Consider the following 17,365-nt stretch of genomic DNA (forward strand, 5'->3'; position numbering starts at 1 on the left):
TAATGACAGTGCCTACTTCATTTGGCCTACAGGAAGAATAAATAAAAACAGTGCATCTAAAAGTTTTCTACGCCATGACAGACAAGAGCTTAATAAGTGAAAACTACCAAATATTTTAGCCATTTTCACTTTTTCAGGAAAAAAAAAATTGGGGAAGTTTTAACCTTTAAAATTATACTATCAGGGAAAGTTGATGATGCTGTCTCACCAACTATTCATGTGTGTGTGTGTGCATATATATGTGTGTGTATATGCAGACACATGCACATATATACTCAATATTTATATACATATCGGGGTATATATATATATATATATATATTATATATATATACAGTCCTTACATATGGTGACTCCACTTATGATTTTTTTTTTTAGTTTATGATGGTGCAAAAGAGATACACATTCCGTGGAAACCATACCTGGAACCTTGAATCTGTATCTTCCCCCAGGCTAGTGTTACGCCCTAGGATCCTCTCTAGTCTCAACTCCTAGTGGGCCAGGGGTTCAGGAGGGTGAACAATAGATGCACTTACAACCATTCTGTACCCAGGCAACCTTTCTGTTTCTCAGTTTCATCACACTATCCGATCAACTGAATGAGACACTCAACAGTTTATTATGAATCAGGCATTGTGATAGAGGATTTTGCCCAGCTGTAGGCTACTGTACGTGTTCTGAGCACCTTCAAGGTAGGCTGGGCTAAGCTATGATGTTCAAAAAATAGATTCATGTTCCAGTGACTTAAGATATTTTCAGCTTAGGCTGGGTCTGTCAGGACTACCCTCATCCTAAGTGGAGGCAGACCTGTACACATAATGGCATACATACTAAGCTGATCTTGTTTTCAGAACCCTGGCCCCAGGAGGCTGGGTCGCCCTTTGCCAGGCGGGCCGGCAGCAGAGGGGAGGGGGCAGGGGGTGAGGATGGCATCCGGGCGCCGCTTCTTACCTTCAGAGGGGAGTCCCGAGGCTGGCGCGGGGGCGGCCGTCCCTCCTCCACCCTGGTGGCCTCGGCGACAGAGGCAGGAGTTCAAACAGCAGGTGAGAAACTGCAATCGCCGCCTCCCCAGCGCTGTGAAACACGAAAGGAAAGAGGAGCCGCAAGTGTGATTAAAGATATAAGGCAACTAGAGAAGGTTGGAGGAAAAAAAAAGGGGGGAGGGGGGGACAAAAAAAAGCAGAAGAAAGAAAAAGCGTCCGGCAGCCGCCGCGAAGGCTGTAGGTGGGACGCTGCCCCTGCCCAGTGTCTGCAGTGCTGGAAGTGGGGCGCTGCTGGGTCCCGCAGAGTGTTCCAGGTCTGGGTTGCTCCGATCGAAGATGCTCCTGGTCGAGGTTTGCTCCCAGTGGGGGTGGGGGGGTGGGGCTAAGGGATGAGGGGAATCCTCCCAGTCTGCGGTGCTCCTCTGAGGGGGGTACGCCCTGGAGCAGGCGTTCCGGCCCCAGAGTGCTCCTTGACTGGGGCGCCCCTCCCAGAGTTCTTGGGGTTTGGGCTCCTCCACCTGGGCGCCCCGCCTCTGAGTTCCGGGAGCTGCTTGATCGCGGCGGCAACTGCACACAGCTGGAAAATCCCGCCTCGCCCTTGCACGGAGATCGGCTGCGGTCCCCGGCGGGGCACGGCGGGTCTCGGGAACTCTCGGCTGGTGGGCGGTGGCCGAGGGACCTGCAGTGCCCTGGGCGCTCGGAGCTGCTCTTGCACACCCTACAGGCCGCCGAAGGGTTTGCACCAGAGTAAAGTCAACCGGCCCGTGGGGCAGAGGGGCACCGTCTGTGGTCAAGGGGAAGGAGCAGGGGGTGGGGGGCTGTAGACAGGAAAGAGGCCAAGTAACAGCCCTTGGTTATGACAGGACGGCTTCTAGAAGTTACCCAAGGTGAGGAGGAAGCCATTGTCTGAAGCACTGAAGCCTCAGACCTGTGCCGAGGCCTTCTGCCTGTACTGGGGGTTGGGGAGGGGGGGGGCGGCGGTTCTCTCCTAGGAAGTAATGGAGATGTGTCAGAGGTGTTGAACTGAAATTTTAAATTGTTTAGAACAAAAGAAGGGCAAAGGAGAACTTGTACTCCTAATTTTTTGCTTTTTTGTTTTAGTGTGGTAGAACTCAGGATACATTTTTAGACTGGTCTGTGGTAGGGTCTTTCCAAGAAAAGTGAAGAACGAAACCATGGCTGACAGGAAGAACGTTTAATGAGACAGTGGTTTTCATCCTTTTTACTCGGTCAAAATAATTCATCATATAATAAAAGAGAATAATCATATAATTATCTCAAATGCAATAAGAACAAGCATCTGACAAAATTCAACAGGCTCTCTTCAAATAACACTAGGAATACTGAGAATAGAAAGGAACAGTCTTGATCTGATAAAGAATGTCTATAAGAAACCTGTAGGTAGTTTCATCATTAATACCGAAACACTTTGCTTTTTTTTTTTCTAAGATGGGGAACAAGATAAGGATGTTATCTTTCATCTGGGACAATCCTGTTGTAATAAGCAAAGAAATAAAAATAGAAGACATACAGATTGGAAATGAAGAGATAAAACTACTGTTTTTGACAGACGGTCGATTTCATGATCACCCTTTGAAATTCACAAAAGAGTTACTGGAAATAATAGGTGAGTTCAGCAAAACCATGGAATAAAAAGCCAATATACAAACTCAAGTGTAATTCTATATACTAGTAATGGAAATTTGAAAAATGAACCTTGTTAATAATACCACGTATAATACCATAAAAATTAAATACCAGGGTATAAGTCCCTTGAAACATGTACAAATTGTCTACAATGGAACCTACAAAATACTGCCAAGAAAAATGAAAGACCTAAAAATTGGAAGATTGGAAAGACCTAAAAATTGTTAAGATATCTATTCTGCACAAACTGTGGAGTTTATATAGTCTATACATTTTTGACTCTATACATTATAGAGTCTACATATTTCATGCAATCCAAATCCTAGGAGGAATTTTCAAAGAAATCGAGAAACCGTTTCTAAAATTTATGTGCAAATACAAATGATCTAGAATAGTTGGAACAATCTTGGGGAAAAAAGAACAAAGACTTACACTGACTTGAAGGTTTACAATAAGGCAATACTAATCTTAACTGTGATATTTGCATGAACATATAAACAGAAAATAATAGAGAGTAGAGTAATAGACCCACACATTTACAGCCTATTGATTTTTGACCAGGGCACCATGTCAATTCAATGGAGAAAGAAAATTTTTTTCACAAGTGTTGCTGAAAAAATTGGGCATCTCTGTGGGGGAAAAAATGAAGCTTAACCCTCCCCTCATCCTATATACAAATATTAATTCACAGTGGACAATGTGATCATAGTGAACGTAAAAGCTGGAACCATAAATACTTCGTGAAGATCCATAGGAGAATATCTCCATGATGTTGAGGTAAAACAAACAAACAAACAAAAACAAAAACAAACAAACAAAAACTTAGGACACATAAAACACTAACCACATAAGAAAAATTGATCAATTGGATGTTATCAAAATTAAAAATGTCTGCTAATCAATGATTTCATTTAAAAAAAGGAAGAGGTAAGGAGGTAAGCCTGGAACAATTCTCACCTTACACCTATATGAAGAGGAATTTATATACAGAATATATTTTAAAAATTTCCACACATCAACAATATGAAGAGAAACAACACAATCTAAAAATGTGCAGAAGACTTTACTTTCATTGAGCAATACATGAATCTTATTGGTGAATAAGGTCATGAAAAAGGCTCAACATCATTAATCATCAGGGAACTGCAAATTAAACCATAATGAGGTTCATTTGTCACCCACTGAAATAACTAAAATGAAAAGAAGCCTGACAATACCAATCATCGGTGAGGATTGACTCAATCGTAAGAGCAGTCTCATACATAACTGTAGGAAACATAAAATGGTACAGTTTGCCAATTTGACAGTTTCCAAAAAGGGACCAGTCCTAGGTATTGAGCTAAGAAAAATACAAACACAAGTCCACAAGAGTGTTCACAGTCTCCAGATCCACAGTAGGTACAACATGAAACCACCCATGTGTCCACCAACAGGGATAGATTAAACATACCGTGTACAGCCATACAATGGAATACCACTCAGTAATACTGAGGAACAAACTACTGACACATGCAAAACATCGATGAATCTTCAAAATGTTACATTGTGTGGAAGTAGGGAGTCACAATGCTGCGCGCCTAACTTTACTGATAGAAATTTCAAGATCTGACAAAACTAATCCATAGAGATAGAAATCAAAACACTGCCTCTGAGGAGAGGGATTGACTGGGAAATGGAAGGATGGAACGTCCGGGGGTGATGGAACTATTTCTATCTTGTTTGGGATGATAGCTACACAAGTATGCGTAGTTGTCAAGACTCATCAAACTTAAAATCTTGCCTTTTATTGTATGCAAATTTGACTCAAGCAAGAGCAATTCTTTGTGTCTTTATAATTCACCAGAATTTAAACCCGGGTCACAAGGTAGACACATCACTGGTTTGGGCTGTATTCATTGTATTTCACACTACCTTGTATGGTACATGAAGCACTTGTCACTCTGATGGTACAGATGAAGGAAGCGAGAGAGGTCGGTGGTACTGCTGGCAGGAGAATCCAGGCTTCTGGAAGTTCTGCGGTGTCTCTGTGAGCATATGCTTGGAATCCGGCTATGAGAGCTGAGAAAGACCTCAGAGTTCTTCTTCTCCATCCTTAGTTTGCAGAAACTGAAGCTCAGATGACTTGGGAGGTGGTGTGTAAGTTTGGGAAAGGAAGCACTGCAGAAAAGAGCTCAGAGTTGCTCCTGGGGCCAGCCCTGTCTGGTTCTGTGAAGTGTTCCCCTTGTCCCTCCCCGTTCTAACCCCATAAGATAAGTAAGGGGTATGCCCGATTCACCTGAATACCCCTCCAGACCTCTTCCTCTCCCTGCCCTTCTCAAAGAGATACTCAGCTCATGTTCAGGAAATGTAAACGTTGAATACTGGCAAAGCAGCATATAATACACACAGTTAAAATATATTTAAAAAAAAAGTGTATCAAAAACAGGGAAGAGATTATTATAAATTCCTTGTTGTGATAGCCTATGTACGTACTTGCTGTAGAAAGAGCCCAAATTGGTCTCCATGCTGTCAAGTAGCTAATGCAAAGAGGTAAATAAAATCAGTTCCAAAATTCCCTGTGTCCATCCACCAAACAAATGTCTGTAAGTCTAGGTGGGTGGGGAAGCAGGATTAAAGGCACATCTATTCCTGATGGCGAGGGTGGAGAAACATCCTTCAGAGGCGCTCATTGCGAGAGGACTTGGAGTATCATCCACGCTTCAAAAAGCACAATGAGATGTTGCCATTTATTGAATTCTTCTCTGGTCCAAAGAGTCTTCTTCTACTTTTTGATTCGCACAAAAATACAAAGAGTTTGGTATGGTTTATTCTCACGTTACCTAAGGTAATTTTGGAGAAATTTTGGAGAAGTTGAGTAACTTACTCATAGTCACACAGCTGGTTGAGAGCAGAGGATAGATTGTTGATTCCAAATTAGGTAATGCTGACCAATCATTTATAGGGCATCCTTCTCACAGGCTTTTTTTTTTTTTTTTTTTTTTACTAATTCAACGAAATCAGATGTCACCACAGAAAAGCACAATAGCCCACCAGCATAGGGAGAATCAGATTTAGCAAATAAAAATACAAGATTCGCAGCTAAATTTGAATTTCAGATCAATTTCATATGAAAATTCATTCTTGGAATTCAACTTTAACTGATGTCTTGTAATTTATCTGGTAACCTTAATCCAGGGAGTATAGATTCAGATTATAGGGTACATAGAAGGATGGGTAACTGCAGATCCTTTAGGCAACCTTCCAGAAATATGATCTCTTTTCAAGCAAGGCTCAGTAAGGCATTGAGTGACAATGCAAAATTATACTTGCTGTCGAGGGTCTGGAGTGCAGTTTTCTTTTGTAGCTAAATCTGAAATCATACACATTTTAAAGCAGCTCAGCTGAGGGTAAGATCTCCATCCACCTGTAAAATCTGAGCTCTGACAGGACTCCCAGCCTGAGAGGACACTGCTGAGTTCCGGATCCACTGATGGGCTCTGTGGCCCCTGAGGCTATGTGAACTCCTTCAAGGAGTGGTCTTGACTGCATACCTTGACGTCACTTTTATCAAAGGGTTCTGTCAAAATGCTTTACTAATTTCATAGAAATGTTATAACAAACCAATTTCTCAAATTAAAAAATAAAAATAGGGGGCGCCTGGGTGGCTCAGTCGGTTAAGCATCCAATTCTTGGTTTTGGCTCACAGTTTGTGAGATTGAGCCCCGCATTGGGCTCTGTGCTGACAGCCTGGAGCCTGTTTGGGATTCTTTGTCTCCCTCTCTCTCTCTCTATCGCTCCCCCCACTCTCTTTCTCTTTCTCTCTCTCTCTCAAAATAAATAAACAAACATTGTTTTAAGTTCAAAAATTGTAACTGGGAAATATAAAATATGCTGGTATGGTCATTGCAAAATTACTTATAATGATGGCTATTTAAACTCAACACAACTCAAATATACAACAATAACTAATTAGGCATGTCAGCTGTGGCACAACAGTGAAATAGAACTCTATGAATAGTTAAAATGTTAAAATTTAAGTGACATGTCAAGTGTTTTTATTATGATGTTAAGTAGAAAAAATGTATAAACCCTACACACTGTGCCAGCTCAGCTATATTAACAGAACATTTAAGTACAAGTTAAAAATTTTTTAAATACGAATTTAGCCAAATGTTTAAAAGTCATTATCTTAGGATGATGGATTTGTGGATAATACTCACTCTTTTCTTCTTTGATATTTTCTGTTCTTCTGTAACTTTTAGAGTGAGAAAAAAATATTTCTAAAGAGAATAAAAATATATCAAAGCGACTTTAGAACTGCAAATACTGATTGTAATGGCAGTTGGATAAGGGACCCCAATGGTATCCACAATATTGAGATGATAAAACTTAGCATCCATTAAAATAAAATATAATAATCTTTGGTAGGTTGGAAACAAGATTTGCTGCTAATATTCTGCTTGTGGGAATCGGAGTGTTCTTCACGGTTACATGAAAATTTCGCTCTAATGCTTTTCGTTTGTTCAAAATGTAGAATATTGACAAGGAAAACGGGGCAGGAGAACAAGAAAGAGAGAGAAAGAGGGAAAAAAGAATAGTGAAAAGATCCTAGGTCTTATGGAGAAAGACCAGCAAAAGGAGAAAGGGAAGGAAATGTGGGGTGAAGAGAGGGGGAGCGAGGATAAAAATTTCGGGGCATTTTGCATCCATCCAGAATCAGGAAAATGGAAGTAAAGTTGCTAGATGAAACCTGAGGCCTGAACACCCTTGACATGTCCCCATTTCTCATGCCTCTGCTCCAGGGTCTGGCCCAGGGGCGTAATCCTGCCAGAAGGAATACAGATCTAGGAAATCTGGTGCACCAGCACATCAAAGCAAGCGCTACTGCCCCTGGGTACTCAGGGAAGCCCAAGTGGATGTCTTCCTTGAGGGTTTGTTTGGCACAGGCATGTGGTACCTCACGTGCTTCCAGAACTTGGAATTCCGGGACCGTTTGTTGGCCACATCATCTTCCTTCCACTTGATGGTACCTTGCATTTCCACGACGTGCTTGAGGGAATCTTGGAGCTCCCCAAACTGCATCCCTCCTGGCTTGCTCAGAGCCTCTAATTCTATAAGAATCACCTTGGAGTCGTTCTGGATGAGGGCACTGTGCAAGGCGATCTCCTGCTCATAGGCAAACTCCCTGCAGTGAGTGATTTCAGGAGTCAGGATAAAAATGTGCCGCCTACTCTTTCGTATGTTGGTTTCCACTGAGGTGGCTGCATCTGGGGATAAAAGACATGGACCAGATTTCCTGTTGATGCATTTTTAAGTCTAATGCTTTGATCATAAATGTTCTGAACTTTAAAAAACTGTTATTGTTATAGCCTGCCATGAGATTCTGACACTGATCAATTCTTTATTCAGGAAAGTGGGAATGAGCTTGGATGGACAACTTGTGTTCATCTTCTCCTTCTCACTGTCAGAACATCAGTCCCAAAGCCTTCTTCCTTCCCAGGTAGAGGGGTCCTAACTAAAACAGAGTCCTTGGAGTTAAATGGGAATGTAGAGATATTTAGCAAGAGACTTAGAATTCAAGTTCATTAACTACATGTTGCCCTCTTCGAATATTAGTTTATGTGTTTAATAGGGCTTAGAACTTTAACTCTTAGGAACCCTTGCTTCTCTGAACTGATTCATGGGGAGTCCTGGATTCATGTCTTTCCCCAGGATCTCTGTTTTAGAAGCTGATTTGATCCAGACTAGAAAAATCTTAAGGAAGACCAGATCCCCTTATCAAGTTGGAGTTAATACAGCATCAACTCCAAGATGATAGCAGGTAACTTCTGGACAGACTTAGAAAGAACATGTAAAATACTCAGCTCTCACTGCAAGGAGGTGACAGCACGATCAAAGAAGCTTAACCATGAATGAAACCACTCAAGATATTCCTAGAGGCTGGCAGCTGAAAGACTGCCAATTCATGTAGTGGGAACTAGGGAAATAAATGTTAAATACTGCCAGGTAGAGACCTTATGTTGGTCAGGATCCCAACATAAAACTTGGCATACTCAAAGGACTGACTTAAGAGAGTTTAATCAAAGGTCAATTTATAAAAGATGTGGGCAGACCCAAGGGAAATCAATGAGAGATACCTCAGAACCCCCAACATTGGAAATAACACAGGAGGCATTACCACCCTCCAGGTATGAAGGGGAGGAAGCAGTTATGGAACCTAATGAGTATGAAAGCAGCTATCAAGAGCCCTTGCTTTGGGAGAAAGGAGCCCAGCCACCCTGGCAACCTCACAAGATGCCTGCCTCTGACCTGCCCCCGGTGCTCCCTCTTGGCCAAACTCAGCGTGGAGCAGAAGGCAGGGGTGTGATGGATTCCATAATGACCAGCCACCCAGGGCCATTGGATGGAGTGGGATGCAGAGTGGATTTGAAGGAGCAAACGGAAGATACCTAGGAGGGGAAGAAATAAACTGATGCAGGCAGTCATGATCTTTTTCTAAGGGAAGAGTGAAGTTTGGTGGTGTTTTGTTAGATCTGATTTTATTTTGGTTGAAGTAAGGTCAGAAGGCTTCCCCTTGAGGGAGGGGAAGTAGGAAGTCTTCTCACATGAAAACCAGCACAATGCAGGCTACACGAGCTTGAGCATCAGCGAGCTGTCTGGAGCGAGACGGAGCTACAAGTGAGGTCAATGGATCTCAGAAAGAAGAGATGAAGAGCTTGCAGCCAAGTGTAGCAGGTGCTGTGACATCACGAACAGATGGAATCCCTGCAGCTTCCTGTGCCGGTGTGTCACATGAAAAAGAACATTCGAGCACCATGACTTGCTCCTCTCGACTGGCCTGAGTAGCCAAAGGGAGAGTTGGAGGAGGGAGAAAGAATCCAGAGGAAACCTGGATTACATTTTCCTGGATTGTTCATTTTATAAGCCTCCCAAGCCATTATGGGGTGATTAACATTGCCCAAATAAATATTCCCGGACAAACCGGCTTCACCTTCCATGTATTCCTTTAAATCTATAGATGCTGAATCCCTCTTTTCAGTGGAAATGCCAGGTTAAGTTCACAGTCTACTAAGCATTTGCTTTATTGGAATTACCCTCATGATGCTCCTGCCTCATTCATATTCCACATGCTTCCTGGTCCCTGAGGAATTTGAGAAGGGCCTTAAGGAGGGTTCATGGGTACTTGACATAAATGTAGAGAGACAAGAAGAACCGCTTCTGAAATGCCAGAATTACTCTCAAAGGTACATGGAATTGACTACACTTGATGAAACAGAAGACAGCTCTAGTTGTTGTGAGAATATACATCTGCAAATGTTTCCCCTATACAAGGAAAGTCATAAAGAAAGACTCTGAGGCCTTTCAACTATCGTAGCCAATGCCTCTGGATATTAGAACAAAATTCTTTGTTTTGTGAGTCCTCTTTCAATTCTTCTAGAGAGAACTAAGAAATGTCAGTTATGTTAGTGGTGGATGTCGGAAGTAAGTAGGGGCAGTGCTTTGCTAAATCCACACCGCAAAGCCCGCTTACTGTGTCTTCACGTCACTGACACTCCTGCGACAACGTCACGATCGGTTTGGCTATGGGGGCAGGAGGAGCAAAGAGTAAGTATCTCTTTCTTCCAGAGCAATACTTAAAAACCCTGGTTTTAAGGCGTGGAATAATGATTGCAATTCCCTATCCAACACAGGGAGAAGACCACCTATCTCTTAGGGTTCTGACGAATGTGAATTTCTGTCCTTAATGTATTTTTTTAAGTTTATTTTATTTTGAGAGGGAGGAGGGGCAGTGAGAGAAGGGGAAAGAATCTCAGTCTCTGTCTGGCGCATAGCCCGAGGCGGGGTTGGATCCAGTGAAACATGAGCTCATGATGAGCCGAAATCAAGAGTTGGTCCTTTGACTGAGCTACACAGGCGCCCCTGTCCTTGATGTATTTTGACAGCTTTACCTTCTCCAGGTAGCACATCTCTCCCATAAATGCATAAGTTATAACCACATTTATTTTCCAGAACATCAGGCAGAATCTGGTAAACAAAATATCCCACAGCGCTGGCCCTCTCAGGACTATTTGTATAGTTCCGCGGATAGATAACGTAAGCATCGTAGATCTTTCCATCTGAAAATGAGAACAAGAAAAGCAACTTTATTACTTGGTTCTCCAAATTTGACTCTCGCTAGACATTCTTCACTCGATTTTATGGTTGGTGGTGATTGTATCCCACCCCCCAAAATATTCTGGAATCCAGAGATGGTGAGGACAATCTACTGCTACAGAAAGTCATCAGAAAATCAATCTTAATCCTAAAGTTCACCTCTTCACTGTCTCACACTGAACGAGAGAGAATAGGCAAGAGCCCGTCCAGTTTAGCTCATCACATCATATTGTCAAGTGTGAGTAATAATTTATTGAGAAATATTTATAGTCATGGATAACGAGTTCTTCTGCTGTTTGGGGCAGATCTCAATTTTCTCTTTTGTTTTCTCCGTGCTTACCCAAGGAAACGGAAATGCTCAAGTAGAATTTTTTAAAGCATCTGTATTTCCCACAAATCGAATAATTAGCCCGAATTGAGAGGACCATAGGGAAAATGTAAAATATATCTTCATCCAAAGGAAAGAATGGTGTTCTTGTTTAGCGGGGCACAATTGTATTCTTTCATGTGTCTACTTATGTGCATAGATAGGACTCTTTATGGAATGGGCTTTCTGGCAAAATACACCCGCATTCTGATGGCCCCTTCTAAACTGTTCACTTCTGGAAAACGGGAAAATTTTTTTTAATGTTTTAAATTCCATGAAGTTTCACCAATACACATTTTCCAAACTGTTTAAACCACTCTGGGCTTGGGGCAGATTCTGTTATTTAGTAGGAACAGCAATCCTGTTGGGAAGGAAATCTGAGGTGTTGAGATGAATCTCAGAACCATGAGAAGCAACAAAAAAGGATAGAAAATGGCTACTAAGTGAACTGAAAAAAAAAAAAAGGTCTACTTTGAATACATTTATCAGCAAAATCTGGATTTAGTCGACAGCTGTTAAGAGATCAACAGACAAGTAACCATCAGCCATTATGGATCCTTTTCTTTTGAAGGAAAATTTGAAACTTGCCACTTACCATTCCTACTTTTGTAAGGTCTAGCTATGTCTCTCCAGAGCAGAATAAACTCAATCCAGAACACTTTTAGCATTATCACCATGATATTGATTAGCATTAACAAGATGCTAAATCCTGTCAGTATGTAGTAGGTACTTTGATGGTCAACTATTCAAAAGATAAAGGGAAGACAAAAATGATCACTATTGTTTCTAGAACAAGGTAAAATAAACAAATATATATGGCTGCTGACCTCCATTGGGCATATGAGAGATTCATACAAAAGATGCTTCCCTGGAATTTTCATGGCTGCTTTAAGAATCAGTAAGTGAACATTTATGGAGCACCTACTCTGTGCAAGGCTAGGCATCGTAGGGGATTCTCAGAGCAAAAAAGGTGTCAAGGCCATGTAAACTTAACTAAGATAGTAGGTAAAAGTGCGATTTTAGCTGGCAGAGGTTCTTAAGAGTGCTGGCTCCGTGCTGGACTGGGCAAGGAAGCGATCCTGCAGGAGGAGGTCCCTGAAGAATACGTATGTTTTAGAGAACTTTAAAAAGAAAAAAGAAAAATGTATTCCTGGCTACAGTGGATGCTATGAGCCCGAGGGCAGAGATGTGGTGTGTGTGTGTTCTGAGGAACTGGAGTGATCCATTTTGGGGAGTTAGAGGCAGACACAGTAAGAAGTATGTGTCAGGGCGAGGTTCTGACCAGACTTGAGATTCCTGTCAAGGTATTTTGTCTTTACTGTAAAGGTCACGGGAGCCCCTGATGAGTCTTGAGTGGAGTGTTAACAACAAAAGTGGTTTATAAGCAAGATTCATCCGAACGTAGGGGAAGGTTTGTTTCTGTGGGAGAGGCTGTAGGAACTTAGAGTAAAATTGATGGGAAGCTTCTGTAATACTTGGCAGTTAGAGGTAAGGAGGGCTCAGACTCCTGTAAGAATGAGAAAGGAATGGATGTACCTGGTATTGGGGCATGAAAGAGAATGAATCAACAGGTCTTGGGGTCTTACTGCATCTGGGGCTGGGGGCACAAGAAAGCAGGGAAGAAACAAGAACCTTGTAAGTCACTAAAGCATCACTGATGGAGAAGTCAAACTACTGGGGTTTTAGGTTCTACACACCCCTTACTTTTCTCATGGTGGACATCATTTAGCCACCATTGAACTGGGTCCTGTACTCACTTCTGCACAAGGTGCATATGCAAGATGGTTCCCATTTTCAATACTTATTAATAGTATTCTTGGACATTTTAGGTTTACTTCTCTCTTTGGAATTAACTATCTTCTTACAAATAGTGCCCCTGAAAGATGAACGTGAGAAGGACCTCACATAAGATTTGATTCTTACAGTGTTCTCCCTGCATTTTCACGTGACGTCTCAAAGCATGGGTTCCTAGGCTTGCCATAGAAAATTTGTGACTTATCCATAGTCACAAATTCCTCCCTTGGCTCATCGGCCTGCTGAGCATCCAGCACCATGAAATGAAGAACGGCCAAGGTGAAGTGATTCAAAACCAGGGAGCAGAGGGTGTTGCTGAAAATTGGCAGAGAGTTTACTGACTGCACTGTCATTAGTGTAAATGATAGACACTCCCTAAGTAAAGCATTTCAACAGGATTGTCCACACCCTGCCCCAGTTCACTCTCTCTAAATGTCCTACCTAGGCACACTCTGGGGGTGTGGAGGTTTTGGTGAAGTAAGTGTGCATGTGACCGGCTGCTTTCAACAGGAGGAAAGAAGTTAACCAAGTCAGTAAAGGAAGTTGAAGTCCCATACCTTCCTGTTAATGTAATGATTAAACACCAAATACTTTCTGAAGTGTCTAAGTTGGAATCCTGGCTCTAACTAGAATATTTGGTAACTTATTCAACCTCCATTTGCTTCTGTTTCCTTCGCTGCAAAATTGGATGATAATAACAGTCTCTTCTTCATGGAATATTGATCAAATAAATGAGAAATTTAATGGAAAATAAGTAGACAGGTTCAAAGGAAACAATGAATAAATGTGTACTGCTATTCTTATGAGTATCGAATATTTATTTAATCACATTGAATAATATGGGAACATAAGCTTTTAGAGTTTTGGTTTTCTAAGCCTCAAGGCAGTGTTGTAATTTCTTTTATTCTGTGATTAGAAATAAAGGCATTCATTGTGACGAGCTACTGTAGCAACCGTTTTTGTTTAATTTACACAGTTGTCAGAACAGAGTGTATCCATGTTTTTTGTGGTTTTTTTTAAGATTTTATTTTTAAGTAATTTCTATACCCAACATGGAGTTCAAACTCATGACCCCAAGATCGAGCGTCACACGCTCCACCGGCTAAGCCAGCCAGCCCCCGGCCCCCCAGAGTGTAACCATGTGAATTTGAAGAAAAACAAGGGAAACATAGAAAATACAAATAAACTAGAAGGAAAAAAGTCACCAAGTACATGTAACGTGAAAACAATTCCAATACACAGGTAACGAGAGAGCATTCATAAAGTGACAATATAAGCTTCACATGGGGATAATGATGCAATGGCAGCGTCAGGGCAGAGACTGCAGTTTCCCCTTTCCTTGGGGAACCCATGTGCCCACTACCATCACATTACCCTAACATGACGTCTTGACATTGTCCATATGTCCTGGGGTGACTCAGTTATAACTGAGAAAGCTGGAGACCCACGGAACTCAATAGCACTCAAAATCATCCAGGGAAGTCATGATTCTGTTTGTTTGGTAACAAACTTACAAATTGGTGGTTGAAATCTACATTAAAACAAAAATCCGAAGCACCACCTCAGGCAGAGACTTAGCACGAACATATCAAATTGGTGGCCTCCGTTTTCATCGCTCCCAATTTTTTTCCGTCAGGTTGTGCTTCTGTGTTTATCCAAATTAATCGGGGCTATATCCCACTTAGGGGTATAAACTGAGGGTTCAACTCTCCCTTTTGCTGTTTGACAGACACATTAAATAACTTCCATGTCGCTGTACATGGAATTACAAGTGTAAAAATACCATATTTTTCTCCCCGCCCATTTACACCAGATTAAATGCATCATCTAACGAATAGGATGTCTTTGCCTGGAAATGTAAACAAGTGAGGAAACTGACAGGTTCTCAGGAAGGATATGTTTGTAAAACTATTTTTGCTGACATCATTGCCTGTGGGGACACACCGACAGAGTGGAAGGAAGGAACAGACTGCCCCTGAGAGGAAGAGTGTGTCATCACTGACATTGATTAACAATGTCTGGGTCAGGTGATGATAAGAAGCACAATGACTCTTAGACAGTCTGTTTTGGACTCTTTACACAAATGTGTCCTCCTGTTACCTATACCCAAGACAGATCATTTGATCATTCTCTACATCCTGCCCCCATATGCCACTGATTATTTGTGAAAGGGAATGTTACATTTTAAAAGATTATATGTAGTGTCTGAATGTAATCTCTTGAAGAGTAGTCAGTTTCACATTTTTGTTATGACCATATTTTATTGCAGCAAATTATAATGAAGTCATTAAAGGCACGCTAGATTCAGATGAAACTATAGGAAAGTTACAAACAATCTGGCCCTTTCAAGTTACGGGGAAGGTTATTCAACCTGAGAAACATAAATGTAAACTGCTGTTTTGCGGTATAATTGAGCCTTATCGCTAGAGCAGTAGAAATGCACAAAAACAGTTTTCCTTGATAACTTTGGTGTGCATTCGCTTATTCGTTGGACCGATTTTTATTGGACACATGCTAGGTACCAGGCACTGCCCTACAGACTGAGCACACAAAGATGGGTGAGACGCCATTCCTGACCTCACAGAGGTTACAGTTATGTTCAGCAGACTCTCAAACAAATTTTTATAAGTGTGATGAGTGTGGAGACAGAAATAGGGTCCTACAGAAATACCTGGAAGGAACATATACTCCAAACTGGCGGTCACGGAAGGCTCCCCGTAAAAGGCAGCACCTGAATTGCATGTTGAATAACAGATACAAGAAAGAAATGAGCCGAGCTATCAGACTTCCATTGAGTCTCACCTATATTTAGACTGGTAGTTACTAGAGGTGGAGGGGGAAGAAGTACGAGAGATGTGTTTTGGTTTCTTTCCTCTTCTTCTTCTTCTTTTTTTTTTTTTTTTAGTTTAAATAAATTAAATTTTGGGGGTGCCCGGGTGGCTCAGTTGGTTAAGCATCTGAGTCTTGATTTCAGCTCAGGTCAGGACCTCGCAATTTGTGAGATTGAGCCCCACGTTGGGCTCCTTGCTGACAGTTTGGAGTCTGCTTGGGATTCTCTCCCCCTCTCCCCCTCTCTCTCTCTGCTCCTTCCCTGCTCATGCACCTGTGCCCACACACACTCTCTCTCTCAAAAATAAACTTCAAAAAATAAAAACATAAATAAATTGAATTTTTAAAAAGACAGAAGAAGAAAGACATGTAGCCAAGCAGTGTATGTGGTGAGATAAATGATAGTCTATCTGTATAATTGAATACTAAGAAGCCATTAAAAATTGTATTGTAGACGAACATTTAATATCATGGGAAGACTTCTACTATACATTAAGTAATTATAAAACAAGCAATAAAACCCTCTATGTAACTACAATAAAAACATGTTTACAATCAAAATATGTCTGAATAGAATTTATATGGCAGTACAAAGGCCTAAGAATAGCCAAGACGATCTTGATGAAAACAAAATTGGAAGACTCACTCTACCCAAAATCAGGGTTGATTATAAAGCTACGCTAAGTGATACAGTATAGTATTAGCACACAAATAATTTCTTTTGAAGGGACAGAACGCAGAGGTCCCACACTTTTTCTGGAAAGGACCAAAGAGTAAACACTTTAGGTTTTGCAAGTATAAATAAATAAATAAATAAGCAAATTTAATATTTTATAAAATTTAACAATGATGGCACGTGATGTCTTATTAAAAAGTAACATCTAAGATCTTCTTACTGGAGTAGGCAGTAATTAAGTGCTTTACCTTTTTATCCACTTTGCCAGCTTCACTAACAATTTCTTTGAGACAAAAAAAATTATAGAAGAGAACATGTTTATAACATGTCATAAAAGCCATGCAACAAACAACATGTTCAGTTTACTCTTAGTGTGTTGTCTTTCGTATACAGTGAGACAGAGAGAGCTGATGAAATCGGGAGGATGGCCAAGGAAGCAGTTGGGTGTTAAAGAGGAACCAACAGGAGAAGGTAAGGGGTGGGGGAGGAGGAGGGGGAGGAGGGAAGGGGAGGGAGGGAGGAGGGAGAGAACAGAGAGGAGTAGGAAGGAGAGGAAAAGGAGGAGGGAGAAAAGGAAGAGGGGGAGGAAGGGAAGAGAGGGAGGGGGATAGAAGGAGAGGAAGGGGGCTGGAGGAAGGAAAGTAAGGATAGGAGGAGGAGGGAGAGGAGGAGAGGGAGGAGAAAGAGGAGGAGGAGGGAGGTTGGAGGGAGAGGAGGAGGGAGGTTAGAGGAGGGGGAAGAGGAGGGGGGCAGGAGGGAGAGGAGGAAGGGGGAAGTAAAACAAAAGAGAGGCAACTAGGGAAACCAGACTACAAATGGTCAGTGATCTTAAGAGGAAAAACACAATGTATGAGATGGGCCTCTTCGTCTTGAGAGACTCCCCATGGAACCACACATGCCAACACATTGTTCTCCAAGAAAGTGATTTCAGCTTAC

The 17,365-nt window shown here is 41.7% G+C and overlaps 2 protein-coding genes across 6 annotated transcripts in view; both read right to left on the reverse strand.

The window, feature by feature from the left end:
- Nucleotides 1-1,635, reverse strand: part of IL18R1 (interleukin 18 receptor 1) — a 35,284-nt gene extending 33,649 nt beyond the window's left edge. For 3 of the 5 annotated variants that reach the window (XM_015544622.2, XM_007097775.3, XM_042981085.1), the window contains exon 1: nucleotides 952-1,632. The gene's annotated coding sequence lies outside the window, so the exon portion shown is untranslated. Of the gene's footprint in view, nucleotides 1-951 lie in introns of all 5 variants that reach the window. The other 2 variants (XM_042981087.1, XM_042981086.1) reach the window with 2 other exon arrangements.
- Nucleotides 1,636-6,384: 4,749 nt separating this feature from the next.
- Nucleotides 6,385-17,365, reverse strand: part of IL1RL1 (interleukin 1 receptor like 1) — a 58,871-nt gene continuing 47,890 nt past the window's right edge. The window contains exons 9-11 of the mRNA XM_042981088.1: nucleotides 11,726-11,872; nucleotides 10,559-10,726; nucleotides 6,385-7,876 (exon numbers count right to left, since the gene is read on the reverse strand). Of these exons, the coding sequence (XP_042837022.1) occupies nucleotides 7,491-7,876; nucleotides 10,559-10,726; nucleotides 11,726-11,872 (701 nt within the window). The 3' untranslated portion in view covers nucleotides 6,385-7,490. The remainder of the gene's footprint in view (nucleotides 7,877-10,558; nucleotides 10,727-11,725; nucleotides 11,873-17,365) is intronic.

Source organism: Panthera tigris, chromosome A3 (genome assembly GCF_018350195.1).
Source record: "Panthera tigris isolate Pti1 chromosome A3, P.tigris_Pti1_mat1.1, whole genome shotgun sequence".
Taxonomy (NCBI): Eukaryota; Metazoa; Chordata; class Mammalia; order Carnivora; family Felidae; genus Panthera; species Panthera tigris.